This window comes from Xenopus laevis, chromosome 7S (assembly GCF_017654675.1).
Source record: "Xenopus laevis strain J_2021 chromosome 7S, Xenopus_laevis_v10.1, whole genome shotgun sequence".
NCBI lineage: Eukaryota > Metazoa > Chordata > Amphibia > Anura > Pipidae > Xenopus > Xenopus laevis.
In genome coordinates this window covers 103,754,568-103,775,181 of record NC_054384.1, presented here as the reverse complement: position 1 = coordinate 103,775,181, position 20,614 = coordinate 103,754,568, and the positions used below count along the sequence as shown (strand labels likewise).

Sequence of the window (20,614 nt, the reverse complement as noted above, 5' to 3'; positions counted from 1 at the left end):
TGAATTTCGAAGTATTTTTTTGGGTACTTTGACCATCAAATAGGCTACTACGACCTTTGACTTCGACTACGATTTGAACTAAAAATCGTTTGACTATTCGATAGTCGAAGTACTGTCTCTTTAAAAAATACTTTGACTACCTACTTCAGCAGTTTAAACCTACCGAGGTACAATGTTACCCTATGAGGACCTTCCCCATTACTTTTCTAACCTTTTTTTAATCGAAGAAAAATCCTTCTATTGATCGCTTAAAATCGTTCAAATCGTTCGATTTTTACTTTGACCGATCGATCGAAGGATTTGCGCTAAATCCTTCAAATTCGATATTCGAAGGATTTAAATTCGAGGGTCGCATTCGAGATTTATTAACCCTCGATATTCGACCCTTGATAAATGTGCCCCTAGCAGTGTAGAACTGAAAATATCATGAAAACCAAAGAAAATAGAAATGTAATGTACATTGTGCTAATAAGGACACTTTGAACAATTTTATTTTTGTATTTTTTTTATTCATTTTGTTTGGAGGGGTTTATTTTAAGTACATTTCATGCATTTGAGGTATCAGAGAAGCATTAGGAGGTAGCATTCATGTTAGTAGAGGTCCCAGTGATACATTGCACTGTTGCATTATAAGCAGAGCTTGTGTCCGTATAAACTGAATGAATACAAGTAGGCGTGGCTATGACAAAGAATAAATGTTACCAATAAGTCTGTGGATATGTGTTTCTAAATTAACCTTCTCCTTTTAGCATTAAGGGGCAGATTTATTGAGGGTCAAATTGTAAACTAGAATTCCAGTTTTCGATTTTTAGTCAAAACTCGCAATATTCGAGTTGGGAATAATCCAAACTCCAATTCAAATTTCCAGATTTATCTGGGAACAACTCGAATTTGACAAATTTTGGAGAAAAAAACTCAATTTGAGTTTAGTCGAATTCGATTAGAGTTTTGGGGTCGGTAATGTTCATTCGAGTTGTGAAGATGTTTGGATTTGTTAAAAAACAAAAACTCGAAAGTTCGACCTTTGATAAATCTGCTCCCAATAGTAAGTTTATCAAACAACGAGGCTTCAGAATAGTCTAAAAAAACAAGTTGGATGCGATGTTTGCTACTTTGCCGTAGACCCCTGGTAGAAACAGTGTTGCCACATCTAGGAGAACCCCAACTCCATTCTTGATCCAGGTGTCTTTAGAGATCTCTTCATTCTGATGCTGTAGGCCTTTCATCTGTTCATCCAGCATCCCGGCCTTGTTATGGAAGCCTTCCTGGGCCAACTTCTCTCTTTCCTAAACACACGGGAAACAGGAGACTTAGCAGAGAACAGATACTCAATGCCGTTTTTATACCTGCAGTCTGTATGGGATCTGTTATTCAGAATGCTTGGGACCTGGGGGTTTCTGGATAATGGATCTTTCCATAATTTGGATCTTCATACCTTAAGTCTACTAGAAAATCATGTAAATATTAAATAAGCCCAATAGGCTGGTTTTGCTTCCAATAAGGATTAATTATATCTTAGTTGGCATCAGGATCAAGTACAAGCTACTGTGTTATTATAACAGAGAAAAAGGAAATTATTTTTATAGATGTAGATTATTTGATTATAATGGAGTCTATTGGGAGACGGCCTTTCCATAATTTGGAACTTTCCGGAAAACAGGTTTCTGCATAATGGATCCCATACCTGAAGGTTTGATAAGGCACACAGACAAGATGTATGTTTGGGAGGACTTCTGGAGCCAAAACATGGCATATGCCTGGGGCTAAAAGGATTAAGCTCATGACTAAAGGTGGCCATACACGGGCCGATAAAAGCTGCAGACAGACCATATCGGCAGTTTATTGGCCCGTGTATGGGGCCCCCCCGACGGGCTTCATCGAAAGTCGGCCAGATCTCGATCGGATGGGACAAAAAATCCCGTCGGATCGCGGCCGCATCTATTCGTTGATGCGGTCCCGCAATCCGACCGCCCGTTAGGCATCGTTATGATCCGATCATTGGGCCCTAGGGCCCACGATTGGATCAGCCCGATATTGCCCACCTCAAGGTGGGCATATCGGAGGGAGATCCGCTCGTTTGGCGACATCGCCAAACGAGTGGATCTCTCCATGTATGGCCACCTTAAGAGTGGGTGCGAAACGCGTGGGGCGAATGGAGATGCAAATATACATTTTTTAAACTTTGTACAAATAAATATTTTTTAAAAGATTTTTTCTGGTCCTGTGGATCCATCTGAGTGCCGGGTTGGCCCTGTCTCTTCTATATATCCTTTGCTAAAAGGATTTAACTGGATATTCAAGTTTGTATTATCAGACCCAGTTTATCAAGAACATGAACACAGGGCTATAGTAAGGACAGATTTAACCCGTTAATCCCAAGCAAATATATGACGTGGCTATATGAGAATGAAAAATAATTAAGCACTTTGAAAATTCATCTTTAAAGGGATGGTCCACCTTTAAAGGAGAACTAAACCGTAAAAATTAATAGAGCTAAAAATGGCATATTTTATATACTGAACTTATTGCACGAGGCTAAAGTGTCAGCTTGTCAATAGCAGCAATGATCCAGGACTTCAAACTTGTCACAGGGGGTCACCATCTTGGAAAGTGTCTGTGACACTCACATGCTCAGTGGGCTCTGATTGGCTGTTGAGAAGCTAAGCTTAGGGCTCGTCACTAATTATCCAGCAGAAAATGAGCTTCCCCTGTAATATAAGCTGATGCTACAGGTTTGTTGATTATTAAATTCTGATGCTAATTGCACTGGTTTCTGTGCTGCCATGTAGTAATTATCTGTATTAATTACTAATCAGCCTTATATTGTGACATTTCTATTCTATGTGTACTGTATATTGTGAGTGGGTCCCTAAGCTCAGTAAGTGACAGCAGCACAGAGCATGTGCAGTGAATCAGCAGAAAAGAAGATGGGGAGCTACTGGGGCATCTTTGGAGACACAGATCTTTATTGCTAAAGGGCTGTGGTTGCCTTGGGCTGGTACAGAAACTCAAAATATAATGTACAGCATTTCTAACCTACTTATTTAGTTTGGCTTTAGTTCTACTTTAAGTAAACTTTTAGTATGTTATAGAATGGCTAATTCTAAGCGACTTTTCATTTGGCCTTCATTTTTTATCTCTCAACGTTTTTGAATTATTTGAGTCTTTCCATATTTCAAATGGTGGTCACTGACCCCAGCTAAAAAAAAAAACAAATGTTCTTTATGCTACAAAGGTATTGTCATTGCTATGTTTTATTACGTATCTTTCTATTTAGGCCTCTCCTATTCATATTCCAGTCTCTTATTCAAATCAGTGCATGGTTGCTAGGGGGATTTGGAACCTAGCAACCAGATTGCTGAAATTGCATACTGGAGAGCTGCTGAATAAAAAGCTAAATAACAAATAATAAAAAATGAAAACCAATGGCAAATTGTCTCAGAATATCACTCTCAACACCATAATAAAAGGTAGGTGAACAACCCCTTTGATACGTGTGTCTTTGTAACGTAGAGCTTGTGGGAACAAGTTTGGGTATAATTTTTACAAGAGCATTTGTGTGTGAATGGCACATTGCAACCCACCAAGGGCAACCTGGAATTACTGGCAAGTGAAGGCTGAAGTTAATTTCAGGATTCCATGTGTAGGGACCTATAGGATATCCTATCCCTATAGAGTTAATTCCTTACCTTTTCTATGTAGTTCTCTTTTCCCTTGTTATTGTGCCAAGCCCTTCTAACTGGTTAAAGGAGAAGGAAAGCTAGGGAGGCATTTTATTGCCAAAAGATTAGCTGCAATAGTGCAAGCTAGAATGCTATATTCATTCTGTAGAATGTTTTACCATACCTGAGTAAAAAGCTCTAGAAGCTCTCTGTTTGTTTAGGATAGCAGCTGCCATATTGACTTGGTGTGACATCACTTCCTGCCTGAGTCTCTCCCTGCTAACTTATAGCTCTGGGATCGGATTACAGCAGAGAAGGAAGGAGGAGAGGAGCAAACTGAGCATGCTCATGCCCGGGACAAGGAGGTTGAAGCTGAAAACAGGAAGTCTGATACAGAAGCCCATGAGTACACAATAAAAGGAAAGAAATGCTGTTTCTTTTGACAGAGGACTCCGAGCAGCATTACTTTGAGGGTTTACTGGTGTATTTATGTGGACCTTACTTATAAGGCTTACTTAGTTTTAACCTTTCCTTCTCCTTTAAGTGTACCACCCTCACCTATTGGACAAAGAGTGTAATGACACTCCCCTGCCACACTGCTATATAGTGTTGTGTAGGGAGTGGCCTCTTCCTCTTTGGCTCCTGGTGCCGCTAGGTGAATCCCCATTGAGCCTGGGATCACCATAGGCCCCAGTAAGACCTTTACCCCAAAGGGACCTGACACCTTTGGTGCTTAAGTCGGGGACCAGGTAAACCCCGTGAACGAGTAACAGCTAACATAGTTAGCTCCTGTAATAGACTCTCTAGAAGAGTAAGACAGAGAGGTATAGCAGAAAGAGCAGTTGTCGCTCCAACGAGGATTGTAGGAGGAAGTAGCTTTTCCCTATTTGCCTTTAGAGCAGGGAACTTAGTTGATAGGCATCTAGGTAAGCAAAGGACTACCTGTACCCTACCTGATCGATCCCGATCCCCTCGCTGGCAACATCGGTTAACTGGGAATTGATGTACACCTATCTGCAATATCCTAAGTCTGACTGTGATCCTTACTATGTCCAAAGTGATTCCATCTGCTGTATCCTGTACATGCTGTGAGTAAACCTGTGGTCATTTGCCTTTGGCATAATAAATCTGTTCACCTGTTTTACCATCTAAGAACCTCCTGGCGTCTGTCTATCTATTTTTACACTAATATGCCTGTGAGTTGTAGTTCTACAACATTTTAAAGGGGAAGCTTCCATTTAGCGAAGGCTCTGCCCTGGGTGTAGCTTCGCAGTGTAACCCATGCTCACTACCTAGCTGGACACCCTTAACTCCTAATTGGCAGGATAGCCCAGAAAAGCGTTACACATGGAGATCATGCACCCAACTAATCGGTATTACCTTCATTTTCTCATCTATCATCCACTGATTTTCCTTCAGGAACTTCTCCCGTTCTTCTTCCATTTTTTCCTTCAGCATTACGGCCTGTTTCTCCAGTCTCCGATTCTGCTCCTCTTTCGTTCGCATCAGTTGCACGGCATTCTCCTTCTCCTCCTGAAGTTTCCTCTCCACTGCTTCCTTTTTTATTCTTTCCTCTGATAAAGGGATAGAAAATTCCATCAAAAATATGCAATATTGTTTTAATGTGCTCATTTCTGCCATATATATATATATATATATATATATATATATATATAATACACAGAAGCCATGAATATCTTGTAAATTTTGTCCTTATAAATGGTGACTAGTGATGTCATCAGTTATAAATGGTGAGTTCTAATGTCATTTCTGTCACATGACTCACTGAAACTTGTGTATTATAATAAATAAAGTACCCCCTGTTGCAAAATTTGAGGATATTAGAAGTTACCTCGGAGTTCCATGACCTGTATAAAAACACAGGTCATGAAACTCCTTGGTAACTTCTAATATCCTTATAATTTACAAGAGGGGTTACTTTATTCACTATATAATAAACAAAAGCCATGAATATCTTGTAAATGATATCCTTATAAATGGTGACTAGTGATGTCATCAGTTATAAACGGTGAGTAGTGATGTCATTTTTGTCTCAAATATATTGGTCAAATGTTGGTAAAGACTTTCCTTATGATCTCAATGTATTCGGTTCATCACACAGAGTTGGGATTAGTCAAACTTCCTTATCTTCATACATAGGGATGCACCGAATCCACTATTTTGGATTCCGCTGAACCCTCGAATCCTTCACATAAGATTCGGTCGAAAACTGAACCGAATCCTAATCTGCATATGCAAATTAGGGTTGGGAAGGGGAAAACATTTACTTCCTTTTTTTGTGACAAAAAGTCACGCTATTTCCCTCCCCTCCCCTAATATACATATGCAAATTTGGATTCGGTTTGGCCGGGCAGAAGGATTCGGCCAGATCTGAATCCTGCTTAAAAAGGCCGAATCCCCAACCAAATCCTGGATTCGGTGCATCCCTATTAATAAATCACAATACATTACTCTGGAGAACCATTGTAGTCAAACATGTGATCCTTTATTAAATTGCACTACATGTTGTTTCGGGTCAAACAGATCCTTCCTCAGGTGACAGTGTTCACTGGCACCTGAGGAAGGATCTGTTTGATCCAAAATATGTAGTGCAATTTAATAAAGGATCACATGTTTGACTGCAATGGTTCTCCAGAGTAATGTATTGTGATTTATGTAATTTTTGTCACATGACCCACTGCAACTTGTGTATTATAATAAATAAAGTACCCCTTGTTGGAAAATATGAGGATACCGATATTAAAAATCGCTGTATTGTGATAAAAAGGTGATTATTTATTTCATTTTTTTTTTATATATACATTTCCTCTCCCCACCTTGCGCTTCTATGTCTCGTTTTGTCAGAGACTCGTCAGCCTGCAGGACAGCCGTCTCAATGTGCTTCTTTCCTTCAACAAACTGTTGCAAAACCACTGCAGCCTGTGTGGGAAAAACATAAGAAAAAGTATTGTATTGCCTACATTTTAATGGAGATGATTAAATTTTAGCATGAGGCAGACAGTAAGCCAATTTAAAATTGTTCTTTAAAGGAACAGTTCAGTGTAAAAATAAAAACTTGGTAAATAGACTGTGCAAGATAAAACATGTTTCTAATATAGTTAGTTAGCCAAAAATGTAATATATAAAGACTGGAGTGACTGGATGTGTAACATAATAGCCAGAACACTACTTCCTGCTTTTCAGCTCTCTAACTCTGAGTTAGTCAGTGATTATAAGGGGGGCCACATGGGACATAACTGTTCAGTGAGTTTGCAATTGATCCTCAGATTCAAAAGCAACAGTTATGACTCATGTGCCCCCCCTCAAGTCACTGATTGGTTACTGCCTGGTAACCAATCAGTCGAAACCAAGAGAGCTGCAAAGCAGGAAGTAGTGTTCTGGCTATAATGTTAGACATCCAGTCACTCCAGCCTTTATACGTTACATTTTTGGCTAACTAACTATATTGAAAACATGTTTCATTTTGCACAGCCTGTCTTATTTACCCAGTTTTTATTTTTACACTGAACTGTTCCTTTAAGGTTAGTATTTCTGCGGTTTGGTTTGCAGGTTGGGATTTAAGCTGTCATCTGGCTGGTAGGGTTCCACTTACTCTAGGGCAAGGCTAGACTGACTGTAAGACAGATAAAGGAGGGGCAAGATAGAAAAACATATATATAGTTAACATAATAATACAAATCTATTCACAGAAAGGATTTCTGCTAAAGGGCTGTGGTTGTCTTAGAGTTAAAAAAAAAAAAAGAATGTGCAGCATTTCTAGGCCAATTCATTTAAAAGATCAGTAACCAGGCGACGATCCATTGTGCGGTGCTCGATTTCTCCTCCCTGCCTTCTATAGGAGATAGTCAGGGAGAAGAAATCAAGTGCCGCACGATGGATAGTCGCCCTGTCGCCATTTCTGAAGAGGAGCAGAAGCAGAGAATCTGTAAGTCATTTTTTAATAAAGACTTTGTGAATTTAAAGTTAGAACTGCCTTGTTGTTTGTTTTCTTTTCCGTTAAAGTAAAAACTAATTTTTAATAAAAAAAAATTATGCTACTGGTCCTTTAAGCTTTCACTCTTTTTGAACATGAGCAAAAAGTGTATTAAAAGAAAAACTCCTAAACAGATTAAGATTTGCCTAGTTTAGTCTATCTATATGTAAACTGCAGCTGGGACACATTTTTATTCTCCTTCCATAACCTAAGAAATGTATAGACACAATATTATCTGAGCTATAACCCTTTTTGTATGAGTCCAAGATACCTTTATCCCTTTCTTGGGGCTATTGTTATAGGTTTCCGTTATCTTCTGTTTCTCCTGCACAAATCGTTTGTGGCCTCCAGGTTTGCAGAACTCTCCATCCGCAATTCCTTTCTCCAGACTGGCACTTAGGACCTGGAGTAAATCCTGACACTTGCGTATCGATGCTTCTTCATTGCGTTTAGCAAAATCTTCATTTTTATGGTGCAGGTCCCTCTGTGGAGAGACACAACATACACTGGTTGGACTAGTGTTATCATTGGTATTTGTATTATTAGGATCAGCTCTGCAATGTCTAACACAGCATTTGACATTGTATTAAAATTTGCAGGCATATGAGTTATTATTAGAACTATATAAAAAATAAACACATACTGGGTCTTCCTTCATTTTTATGCAGGTTAATGTTTTGATTGGAGGGTCAGAATTGGAATGTACAATAAAACGGAATGTTTCTGATATAAACTCTCTTTTTTTCTATTTCTACTGTGTTTTTTCAAAATTATTCTACTATAAGTATCAAACTGCAAATAGCAACACAGTGGGTTTTGTTGTAGCTTAAATGCTCATGATTGGTTCTGTACAAAATTGTAAAGTTATTACTGATTCCTCCATCATTCAGTTCTTTTGTCCTTTTAATTATTCTCTCTTTATTTCATTTTAGTTTATTTCATTCTTAACCATGGTAGTTTTAGGAGGACTCGCTGAACAGTCCAGCACCCTTAACTGTATGCCAAAATAATGAGACTTGCTGAGCATTTTCTCTCTCTGTGCCTGAACACAAAGGGGACTCACTGAGCTGTCCATCACCAAGTCACAGACATCACAGGGACTTGATATTCAGTTCCCACTCTGCCATTGCCTACCCTAAAAGGCTGCACTAGGAATGTTAAGATGACTATAGACCCTACAGATGCCAGAGGAATTGCAAAACATTCCTAGCGACCGTTACAACAGGTTTCAGAATCCCAGAAAGCGTAATTCACACAAAAGTTCTTTCGTCCCTTCAAATCGTCAAGCTTTAGAGGTTCACCACCTTCAACATCACACAACAGGGGGAAAACATCATGGGCTCAGCAAAATAGGCAGTCAAGGAAGCCCACCACAAAAACCACATTGACATGACTCAGAGACAAGCGATCAAGAAGGGCAGGTGGAAAGTAGATTGAGGCACTTCATCACCACATGGAAGGCCAGCATCTCCAACCAATGGGTTGCCACTTCCTAATGAGAGGGATAGAGGAGCCCATTCAAACAGAAACCACCAAATAGGTTCCTTCTTGGTTCCTAGAGACCGTGCAAAACAAGCAGCCCTACAACAAGTCATCCTCCTCACGACTGGGGTAAAAGTGCAGGTCCCTGAGACACAACATTTCAAGGGTTACTACTCAAACATTTTCCTAGTGAAAAAGAAGGAAGGCACCTTCAGACCAGTATTGAACCTCAGAAATCTCTGTAAAGAAGAAAACATTCAAAATGGAATTCATAAGGCCAGTGTTGGCCACCTAAAACCTAACTTCTTCCTGTCCTCCATAGGCCTCAAAGACACATACCTGCATTTTCTGATCCCCCCCGGGAGACCAAAGGTTCCTAAGATCAAAGATAAACATTACCAATTTACAGCACGTTCAGTCTGTCGTTCAGTCTGTGTACAGCCCCACGCCTATTCGCAAAAATCTTAGCGCCACTAATGGCCTATCTCAGAACCAAAAAGGTCGTGCCTAACTTAAACAACATCTTAATATGTGCTCCAGACTTAAAGACCTCACAACAACACAGCACATTGTTTCTTTAAACACATGGATGATAAATTACAAGAAAAGCAGCCTTTAGAGTTCCTAGGCTTCAGAATTGACACACAGACTACGTGAGTATTCTTAAAGGATAAGTAAACCTTTAAAATAAATGAATGTAAAATTGATGAGAGTGCTAGTCTAAGCACTTTTGTAATTTACCTTCATTATTTATTCTTTTTTCATTCCAAGATATTAACAGAAACATGGACTGTTAATATAAATGTTAATATAGTGCCTAAATGTAAGTAGTACAATGCGTGTCTCCAATAAGAAAGCATTGAGCTGCCCCACTAGTGCTGTATAGACAAGAGTCTGTCAACCTTTCCCTTGACTTATGGAAGGGAAGAGTCTCACTATTTCTCTTGATTCCCTCTCTGGTTTGAGGGTTATTTCAGAGCCTGTAGACCGAAGCACCAGTGCTAGTTAGGAAGGTTTGTTTGTCAAGGGGAAACTGGTAGTCAGGACTAGTCGAGCAGACCTAAACTCCACTGAAGATTGACTAATTGGCATAGTACACAGCCCTATTGTATAATCATGAGAAAATATCTATTATGTGATAGGACTCAGCAAAGTTATTTTTGGTGATCCTTCTTCTACCTTTGCATGATGTGGAACTGGTTAGACACTAGGTGGCAATAGCAATATATTGTCAAATGTTTAAAACTGTTTGATGGTTTTTACTGTATGGTACAGGATCGATGGACAAATTTAAAGTAAATTCAGGATTCAGAGTTTATGACTCAATGAACTCACCATGAGCTGGCCCTGGTACTCTCTTTTATCATCCTTGAAAGACCTCCCCATAAAAACCTTCACTGCCCTACTCTCGCATTGCGTTTGCTTTTCCAGGAACTCATCTTGTGTCTCCGTAGGAAAAGTGCTTTCTGCCTGCCTCATCTCAGCCTCGTAGACAGACAGCGCATCCTGAATGGCAACTGTATTCTCAATTTGGGCAAGAGCCAGAACAGCATTCTCCATGCAGGGGACTGAGCCACTCCGGATAGACTCCACGTATGTAACAGCCAAGTTCCCCAACACTGCAATGAAGAAAATGCACCATTAAAGGAGAAGGAAAGCTACCAAGGCAGTTTATAGCCAATAGATTAGAGTGCATGCTGGAACACTATATTTATTATGAGAATGGTTTATCATACCTGAGTAAACCGCTCTAGAAACTCTGTTTGTTTAGGATAGCAGCTGCCATATTAGCTTGGTGTGACATCACAGCCTGCCTGAGTATCTCCCTGTTCACTCATAGGCTCAGATGGGCTCAGTTTACAACAGGGAGGGGAGGAGGGATAAAGGAGTTAGAGGGAGAGAGGAGCAAACTGAGCATGCCCAAGCCCTAGCCCTGAAGGTTTAAGCTGAAAGAAGGAAGTCTGATACTTCAATCAATTCAATTTCTACTCTTTTGAGTCAGCTCAGCAAGAGTTAAAGTTAGTGAAGATTCATCATATCAATACGGACACGTTATGGGTGGGTGACTATAACTTACTTCTCCCAGTTACACAATGTCTTCCTGCCAATGTCTTTGTCTGGCTGTTCTTGAACACAAAGTTACAAAATGTGTGTGTCTGTTTTACAAAGTTGGGTTCAAGCTGTGACTCTGAAAGTTCTTCCAGACGTTGGAGGTCTGCTGTAGATGCTGGGCGCTCAAACACAAAGCATTTATGGGAGTTAAAAAAATGAGTGATACATTCCCGGGGGAAGTTGTACAACATTATTGCGTTGCTAAGACCTGAAGAAGAGGAAACAAAAAACAACTGTTATTACACTGTGCAAAAATGTCCTTCATATATAAAAGAATATTAGGAAACAAGATAACGCCATTACATTTGTACTAAGTCTAGTAACGCATAACAGCCAATCAGATAACCAGAAACCAGACCAATCAGTTAACCAGAACATGCCACCTGCTGTTTAGTTGCTGTGGGTTACTAATCTTGGAGCAATGTTTGCAACTTCTTCCCAAATATTAGAGTGCAATAATGTAAAAGCAAACCCTGAGTTTATTCACATTTCTGATACTTCCTAACAGTTTCTATATATGTTGGTACCTGACTTGAGCTTGAGACCATTTTGTAGATATTCATCCTCGGTAATTTGTTTCCCTTCCTGCTCCAGCTTCAAAGTGAAGTCTCGGACACACCATATGAAGGATGGGAAGGTTCGCTTGAACTCCGCAGACTCATCATCATCAGCGGTAGCCTTAGCTTTTAGCTTTATCCGCTCCGTCAGCTCTGTTACGTAACTAAGATGCGCTAAGGAAAAGAGGGGACTGATAGAAGCACATGCAACTTGATAATCAAAACATCTATTATTATAGTCGTCTAGTGCCATAGTGCTCCTTATAAATTCAATATAGTCAGTTTTATCAGGAAACATTTAAAGGAGAAGGAAAACTATCAAGATATAAGACTATATTTATTATGCAGAATGCTTTACCATACCTGAGTTGGTTTAGTCTCTATTTGTTTAGGAAAGCAGTTGCCATATTAGCTTGGTGTGACATCACTTCCTGCCTAAATCTCTCCCTGCTCACTCATAGCTCTGGGCGCTATTTACAGCAGAAAGGGGAGAAGCAAACTGAGCATGCTCAAGCCATAGCCCTGGAAGTTTAAGCTGAAAACAAGAAGTCTGATACAGAAGCCAATGAGTACACAATAGAAGGAAAGAAATTCTGTGTTACTTTTGACAGAGGACTCAGGGCAACATTACTTTGAGGGTTTACTGGTGTATTTATATAGACCTTTCTGATAAAGCTTACTTATTTTTTTTTTTTCAAAACGAATCAGTTAATAGGGCTGCTCCAGCAGAATTCTGCACTGAAATCCATTTCTCAAAAGAGCAAACAGATTTTTTTATATTCAATTTTGAAATCTAACATGGGGCTAGACATATTGACAATTTCCCAGCTGCCCCAAGTCATGTGACTTGTGCTCTGATAAACTTCAATCACTCTTTACTGCTGTACTGCAAGTTGGAGTGATATCACCCCCTCCCCCCCCCCCCCCACAGCAGCCAAACAAAAGAACAATGGGAAGGTAACCAGATAGCAGCTCCCCAACACAAGATAACAACTACCTGGTAGATCTAAGAACAACACTCAATCTCCTGATGATGCTTCATGTAAGGATCACCAGAGTTTCAATCTGACGCTCCATGCAAAGTAGGGATGCACTGAATCCAGGATTCGGTTTGGGATTTGCCTTTTTCAGCAGGATTCGTCCAAATACTTGTGCCTGGCCAAACCCGAATATGTAAATTAGGATTGAGTTCGGTATTTAGCTGAATCTTTCACCAAGGAAACAGGTATTCGGCTAAATCACAAATAGTGGATTCGGTGCATCCCTAAAGCAAAAGAGCAACAACACCAGGGGGAGTCCTGTTAAATTAATGTTCTTGAGCTTGTGTCTGTTGTAAACAACCTCTTTAGAGTTCAGTTTCCCATTTAAAGGCAACACTAGCATTGGAAATGACTTTGTACTTTTATCACAAGCCCACTAAGGATACTGAAGCTTATCCAAGCTGTCTTGGTCAATGGTGCCGACACTGTTGTACACCAGAGTACTGCTTAGGAGAACTGCCAGTGAGAAGATCCAGGAATCATTCTTCTCATCTCCCTGAAACAGAAAGAAAGGGGTCACCTTCAGGATTTCTGTACAGTAATGCAAATAATACAGATGGGTAATGTTGTCTGTACTCACCTTTTCTATATCCCCCAGTCCCTCAGTGTCCAGCAGTACCAGGGTGTGACCAGGTTTAACAGGGTGAGGAACACACCACATCCAGATGCCCTTGGTCTTGGACTGGATGGTGGACCCCAGAGCAAATCCTAAGAAAGGAACAAAGAAATACGTTAGTGAATATAATACCTTTCATTTATCCTCAGCAAATTGTCTTCTAATTGGTTGCCATGATTAGTTCAAATGACAACATTTATGTGACTTGTCCCCCTGGACACTGCATGTTCTATATATATATATAACCACATTCTCACCATTATCACTTCCAGCCAGTTTGTTCATCAAATAAGACTTTCCCGTTCGATATTTCCCGACGATCGCCACAACAACGACCGGCTCAGTGATGTCCTGCAGGATCTGCGCTGCTTTTTGGTTGATGACGAGTTTATACCCCTCTGGGGTATTCTCATTTTCAATGAGGCAGACAGGGTGTGGCATCTTAACGCGTCCTTCCATTATAAGTCTGGAGTGGGAAGACAAATAAGAAATTAATTTTTATTCATCTTACAAACCTGAATTCGGTATTTACACGTCATGTGAATAAAGGAGAATAATTTGTAAATCTGCATTTGGTTTGACTCAGTTTTATTGTATTGTATTGTTTTTTTATTGTAATATTGTATTATTGTATATGTACAGTATAGGCTGGTGAGTTACTTGGGATATATGAGGCTGTCATGCTGTCTGTTTAGAGAAGCAGCAGTTTCTTCCCTCGGCTGACACATGCAAGGGCCCTATGCTGGACATGCTGAGCAGCTTGCATGAAGGTGAAATTTAAAGGGATACTGTCATGGGAAAGAATGTTATTTTAAAAAATCAGTTAATAGTGCTGCTCCAGCAGAATTCTGCACGTTTCTCAAAAGAGCAAACTATTTTTTTATATTTAATTATGAAATGTGACAAGGGGCTAGACATATTGACGGTTTCCCAGCTTCCCCAAATCATGTGACTTGTGCTCTGATAAACTTCAGTCACTCTTAACTGCTGTCCTGCAAGTTGGAGTAATATCACCCCTCCTTTTGCCCCCCAGCAGCCAAACAAAAGAACAATGGGAAGGTAACCAGATAGCAGCTCCCTAACACAAGATAACAAACTGCCTGGTAGATCTAAGAACAGCACTCAATAGTAAAATCCAGGTCCCACTGAGACACATTCAGTTACATTGAGAAGGAGAAACAACAGCCTGCCCGAAAGCAGTTCCATCCTTAAGTGCTGGCTCTTTCTGAAAGCACATGATCAGGCAAAATGACCTGAGATGGCGCCTACACAATAGGTTTGCCACTTTTTCTGCCGGTGGAGACCGGGCAGGGGGCGAGGCTGTGATGTGTGAGGGGGGCTTTACATCAGGGGGTATGGCTATGATGCACCAATCGGCGATTGGCAGATCACCATGTCAATCATGGGGAATCCTGCCTGGTTTTCCTAATTTGGATAACTAGGCAGGAAGTTTTGACCCGGGCAGTCCTTCAAATTACTGGGCTGTCCGGGTCAAAATCGGACAGGTGGCAACCATACTACACACCTATATTACAAATTTATTAAAAATACACTTGTTGGTTCAGGAAGGAAATTTTATATTGTAGAGTGAATTATTTGCAGTGTAAACAGTGTCATTTAGAAATAAAAATGACATCATAAATATCATGACATATTTCAAATGTAACTAGTTTAGGTATTGTGGCCAGCAGGTGGCACTAGTGGCCCTGTTCTCTGACCACTTTACACACGAGGGCTGCATTTATAAAAGGTGCACCCCTGGGCCGCTCGCTCCCCCCTAACCCTGACCCATTCACTAAACACACAAAAAATTTTCTGAATCTGTGGAAGTCTGTGACAAAAGAGATGCCCCTCTAGTGATGGGTGAATTTCTCCTGTTTTTAGCGAATTTCCAATTAACGCCCGTGTCAATTTTGACACCTGCATTAAAGTCAATGGGGGTCCAACATTTTTTGACGCCACCAAATTTCAACTCTATTTCAGTGTATATCAACCATTTGACTTCTGGCAGAAAGTACATCTGAATATGAACTGACCCCCACATGCGTCTAAAGTGGCAGCTACATGAATTTCCCCGAATCCCATACAGAATCATTTAGGTTACTCACCGGTCAGTGTCCAAGGCTTCTCTGTATGTGCAGCCTCACCCCTTCTGTGTTAATATCGCTCCTCTGCTGCAGTCTCAGAAGGAAACTGAAAGTAACTGTCTGCTCTTTAATCCAGTTTCTTTTTCCTATCAATCCGCAAGCGTAAGAATTCATAGACAGAAACAATTTCTAGATATTTAGTGTAATATCATACATATAAATATATATGGAGGTAATTTTTAAATTAAGCCCCAGCTCTTACCCCTTTCACTGTGAGAGTCTCCCTCCAAGTCCTTGTTTCCTATTTTTGGCTTTGCTCTTTAGAATAACAGCAGTTTGACTCAGAATGAAAGTGAAAGCTGAAACCAACCAGATATTTATCTCTTTGAAACAAAAAAGTGTCGGTTGAGGTGGATGGGTTTTAAACTGAAGGGGGGCGGCTGAGCATTAGTTGTAGGTAGGAATGAGACAAGACTGAATTATGCACCAAATATACTCATTTTAATTGTCATTCTCCTGTAGCTTTTGTTGCATTACAGATAATGGGTAGAATACAAATTCATTGATATACTGCTGCCACCCAGCAGTGTCTGAGCTGCACCCATTAGGGTAGGACTACACGGAAGTTTTCGTCACGATCCAATGCGCTGCGACAAAACGCAGACGACAAATCGCATGTGACGGAAATAAGGTAAGAGATAGAAATGTCGGATGAAGTTGCAGCGTTGAACCGACTCAACACGACTGTCAGATGCAGACGCAGCGTGCAGTGTCTGCATCCGACAGTCATATTGCGCCTGATCAACGCTGTGACTTCATCCAACATTTCTATCTCTTCCGTCGCATGCGATTTGTTGCCTGCATTTTGTCGCAGTGCGTTGGATGGCGCCAAAAACGTCTGTGTAATCCTACCTTAAATCGCAGGAAGGCAGGAAGGAATCAGCTCACTGCAGTGTTCAGCCTGCTAGGTAAATGTATCCAGAAACCCATTATCCAGAAAGTTCGGAATTATGGGAAGGCCATCTGCCATAGACTCCATTTTTTTATGCACTTATGCATTATATTCATAGATGAGCCCATTTTTTGGGCCAAGTCCAAATATGACCCTACCCTGCTATGGGCCCCTGTGCTACATGTCTGGGTTATGTTAACACAATGCAACTAGGTTTTATAAATGCTTATCTTATTATATATATTTTTAATCAGTGGCGTAACGAGTCACCGACGGGTCAGGGTGCAGTTTAACTCAGAATGAGAAAGGGAAAGCTGAAAACAATCCCATTTAACTCTTTGAAACATAAAAGTGTAGGTTGGGGTAGGTGGGCTATAAGCTGATGCACTAGGGGCATTAGTAAGCAAGTAAGATGTGAGTCAGGACTGAATAATTCACCATATATTCTTATTTTCATTCTCCTGTAGCCTGTTACATTACAAATAATGGGTAAAATACAAATTCATGGATATCCTTTGTTTAAAAGATGTACAAGTGGCACCCAACTGCGTCTGAGCAGCACCCATTAACCACAGTATCAACCGGAAGGAACCGGCTCAGTGCTCAAACGGAAAAAGATGTTTATTGAAGCAGTGAAAGTGGCTGAACAAATTATTTATTTATGAACTCAGGTGCAAATGCAAGTTACTAAAATGGAGGCAAATATGAGGGTTCATTGAGACCTAAGATAAATGCGCATACACACTTCTTGCACACGTGCAACTTCCACGGTCCAACTATCAGTGGCCACTACTGGCCTGTGAGAATTAACTTGGCACCAGGCCCGTACTGGCAATCTGTGGGTTCTGGCAAATGCCAAAGGGGCTTAGGGTCAGACTGGGGGGCCCAGGACTGTATTTACGTCCCTAGGTACCGCACCTAAATACGTGTTGTGCGCATGACATCAACGTGTCGTGTTTGTGACATCACATGCACAGACATCTCGGAGATGACGTCACACAACGTGCGCATGAGACATCACTTCTGCCAACCACTTAGGCCCCAACTCCTCACCCCCCCCCCCAGCTCTTTCACCAGATATCCTATGGAAATCGCTGGAAGAGGCTGGGTGGTTTGGGTGTGCCACATCATGCCCTGGAGGTGAGGAGCGGCAGCAGGGTAGTTACCAAGTGCAGCTTGTGCAGAGAGGCAGTTTATATTGTAGTGATGTACGTGACAGAAAAGCAGGGGGAACATTTAGGGGCTGATTCACTAAGCTCGAGTGAAGGATTCGAATGAAAAATACTTCGAATTTCGAAGTATTTTTTTGGTACTTCGACCATCGAATTGGTTAAATTCGTTCGAATTCGAACGAAATCGAACGAATCGAACGAAAAATCGTTCGACTATTCGACCATTCGATAGTCGAAGTACTTCCCCTTTAAAAAAAACTTCGACCCCCTACTTCGGCAGGTAAAACCTACCGAAGTCAATGTTAGCCTATGGGAAGGTCCCCATAGGTTTGCTAATCTTTTTTTGATCGAAGGATTTTCCTTCGATCGTTGAATTAAAATCGTTCGAATCGTTCGATTCGAACGATTTAATCGTTCGATCGAACGAAAATCCTTCGATCGTGCGATCGAAGGATTAGCGCTAAATCCTTCGACTTCGATATTCGAAGTCGAAGGATTTCAATTCGAGGGTCGAATTTCGAAGTATTTTTTAACTTCGAAATTCGACCCTTAGTGAATCTGCCCCTTAGTGACTGGGAGAGGGGCCACCAGTTCTACAAGTCTCCCAGTCCCTTTCCACTTTGCCGAAAAATTTGTGAAACAGCAAAGATTTTGCTCCCGACAATGCAGTCTGAAGTCAAAACGGGACTAGTGATGGGCGAATTTTCGTCGAAAAATTCACGAATTTCGCGAAATGGCGAAAAATTATCTGAACGGCAAACGGAGAGGAGGAGCCCCACTTAATGAACCCAGTTCCCGAAAGTGAGCCTGTCTGCCTTCAACTCTATTTCAGTGTATATCAACCATTTGACTTCTGGCAGAAAGTGCATCTAAATATGAACTGACCCCCACATGCGTCTAAAGTGGCAGCTACATGAATTTCCCCGAATCCCATACAGAATCATTTAGGTTACTCACCGGTCAGTGTCCAAGGCTTCTCTGTATGTGCAGCCTCACCCCTTCTGTGTTAATATCGCTCCTCTGCTGCAGTCTCAGAAGGAAACTGAAAGGGGTGTGTGTATGGATGCTGGGTTTTTATTTGGAGGGGTTAAACATGATGCAGGGCCGGATTTACATAGTGGGCGCCCCTAGGCCAACTGCCGTTCGTCGCCCCTGTCCCCTCCAGTGGGACAGGAGCATTGGGGATTGGCACATGGGAAATTTAGAAAATTATTGTATCTCCAGCATATCGCCAGTGTTTTTGAACCAATGTGGGTTTGGTTCGGCAGCATGCCGCCTCCCTAAAATCCTGCCGCCCTAGGCCCGGGCCTAGGTGGCCTTTCCACAAATCCGGGCCTGACTTGATGGACTTCTCTTTTCAACCCAATTTAACTATGTAACTATGTAACTATGTCTGCTCTTTAATCCAGTTTCTTTTTCCTTTCAATCTGCAAGTGTAAGAAATCACAGACAGAAACAATTTCTAGATATTTAGGGGCCAATTCACAAAGGGTCGAATATCGAGGGTTAATTAACCCTCGATATTCGACTGGGAATTAAAATCCTTCGACTTCGAATATCGAAGTCGAAGGATTTTAGCGCAAATAGTGCGATCGAACAATCGAAGGATTATTCCTTCGATCGAACGATAAAATCCTTTGAATCTAACGATTCGAAGGATTTTAATCCAACGATCGAAGGAATATCCTTCGATCAAAAAAAGTTAGCCAAGCCTATGGGGACCTTCCCCATAGGCTAACATTGAGTTCGGTAGCTTTTAGATGGCAAACTAGGGGGTCGAAGTTTTTTCTTAAAGAGACAGTACTTCGACTATCAAATGGACAAACTATTTTTAGTTCGAATCCTTCGATTCGAAGTCGTAGTCGAAGGTCGTAGTAGCCCATTCGATGGTCGAAGTAGCCCAAAAAATACTTCTAAATTCAAAGTTTTTTTACTTCGAATCCTTCACTCGAAGTTAGTGAATCGGCCCCTTAGTGTAATATCATACATATAAACATATATGGAGGTAATTTTTAAATTAAGACCCAGCTCTTATCCCTTTCACTGTGAGAGTCTCCCTCCAAGTCCTTGTTTCCTATCAGTGTCGGACTGGCCCACAGGGATACCAGGAAAACTCCCGGTGGGCCAAGGTGTCAGTGGGCCTCCTGCTTCTTACCTTTGGCCTGTTTCATGGTCATTCTCTATTTCTTTATGGGAATAAAGAGGCTTGATAATGGAAGATTAGAGTATAATATGTAGAGAAAAGAGAATAGGAGAATAAAGAGGTTGAGTGAGGAGAGGAGGAATAATAGTTTGGAAAGTGGGCCCTCTGCCTAAGGTTTTCTGGTGGGCCCCTGGTATCCCAGTCCAACACTGTTTAATATTTTTGGCTTTGCTCTTTAGAATAACAGCAGTTTGACTCAGAATGAAAGTGAAAGCTGAAACCAACCAGATATTTATTTCTTTGAAACATAAAAGTGTCGGTTGAGGTGGGCGGCTGAGCATTAGTTGTAGGTAGGAATGAGGCAGGACTGAATTATGCACCAAATATACTCATTTTAATTTTCATTCTCCTGTAGCTTTTGTTGCATTACAGATAATGGGTAAAATACAAATTCATTGATATCCTTGTTAAAAAATGTGCAGCTGCCACCCAGCAGTGTCTGAGCTGCACCCATTAGGGTAGGACTACACGGACGTTTTCTGCACGGTATGAAAATGCAGGCGACAAATTGCATGCAACGGAAATAAGGCAAGAGATAGAAATGTCGGATGAAGTCGCATCGTTGATCCAATGCGACATGACTGTCAGATGCAGACGCAGTGTGCAGTGTCTGCATCCGACATCCGTAGAAGAGGCTGGGTGTTTTTTTTTTTTAAATAAATTTATAGGCACCCGAGGACCGCCCATCAAAACCTGCCACCCTAGGCACAGGCCCTAGGGTGCCACCGGGGCTGCTA

The 20,614-nt window shown here is 41.1% G+C and overlaps 1 protein-coding gene across 4 annotated transcripts; it reads right to left on the bottom strand.

The window, feature by feature from the left end:
• Nucleotides 1-492: 492 nt before the first annotated feature.
• Nucleotides 493-18,725, bottom strand: gbp6.L (guanylate binding protein family member 6 L homeolog). 4 transcript variants are annotated; one of them, XM_041571652.1, is made up of 12 exons: nucleotides 18,632-18,725; nucleotides 15,572-15,696; nucleotides 13,721-13,929; nucleotides 13,428-13,555; nucleotides 13,234-13,343; nucleotides 11,778-11,971; nucleotides 11,216-11,458; nucleotides 10,474-10,757; nucleotides 7,928-8,140; nucleotides 6,500-6,602; nucleotides 5,043-5,236; nucleotides 493-1,286 (listed from the first exon to the last, which is right to left on the bottom strand). In XM_041571652.1, the coding sequence occupies exons 3-12, from the start codon at nucleotides 13,920-13,922 to the stop codon at nucleotides 1,080-1,082; spliced, it is 1,878 nt and encodes a 625-aa protein (XP_041427586.1). In that variant the 5' UTR covers nucleotides 13,923-13,929; nucleotides 15,572-15,696; nucleotides 18,632-18,725; the 3' UTR covers nucleotides 493-1,079. The 4 variants fall into 4 exon arrangements, with proteins under 4 accessions (XP_041427586.1, XP_041427585.1, XP_041427587.1 ...); XM_041571651.1 differs by lacking the exon at nucleotides 18,632-18,725 and adding an exon at nucleotides 15,813-15,928; XM_041571653.1 differs by lacking the exon at nucleotides 15,572-15,696 and having other exon boundaries at nucleotides 18,632-18,713.
• Between the last annotated feature and the right edge of the window lie 1,889 nt (nucleotides 18,726-20,614).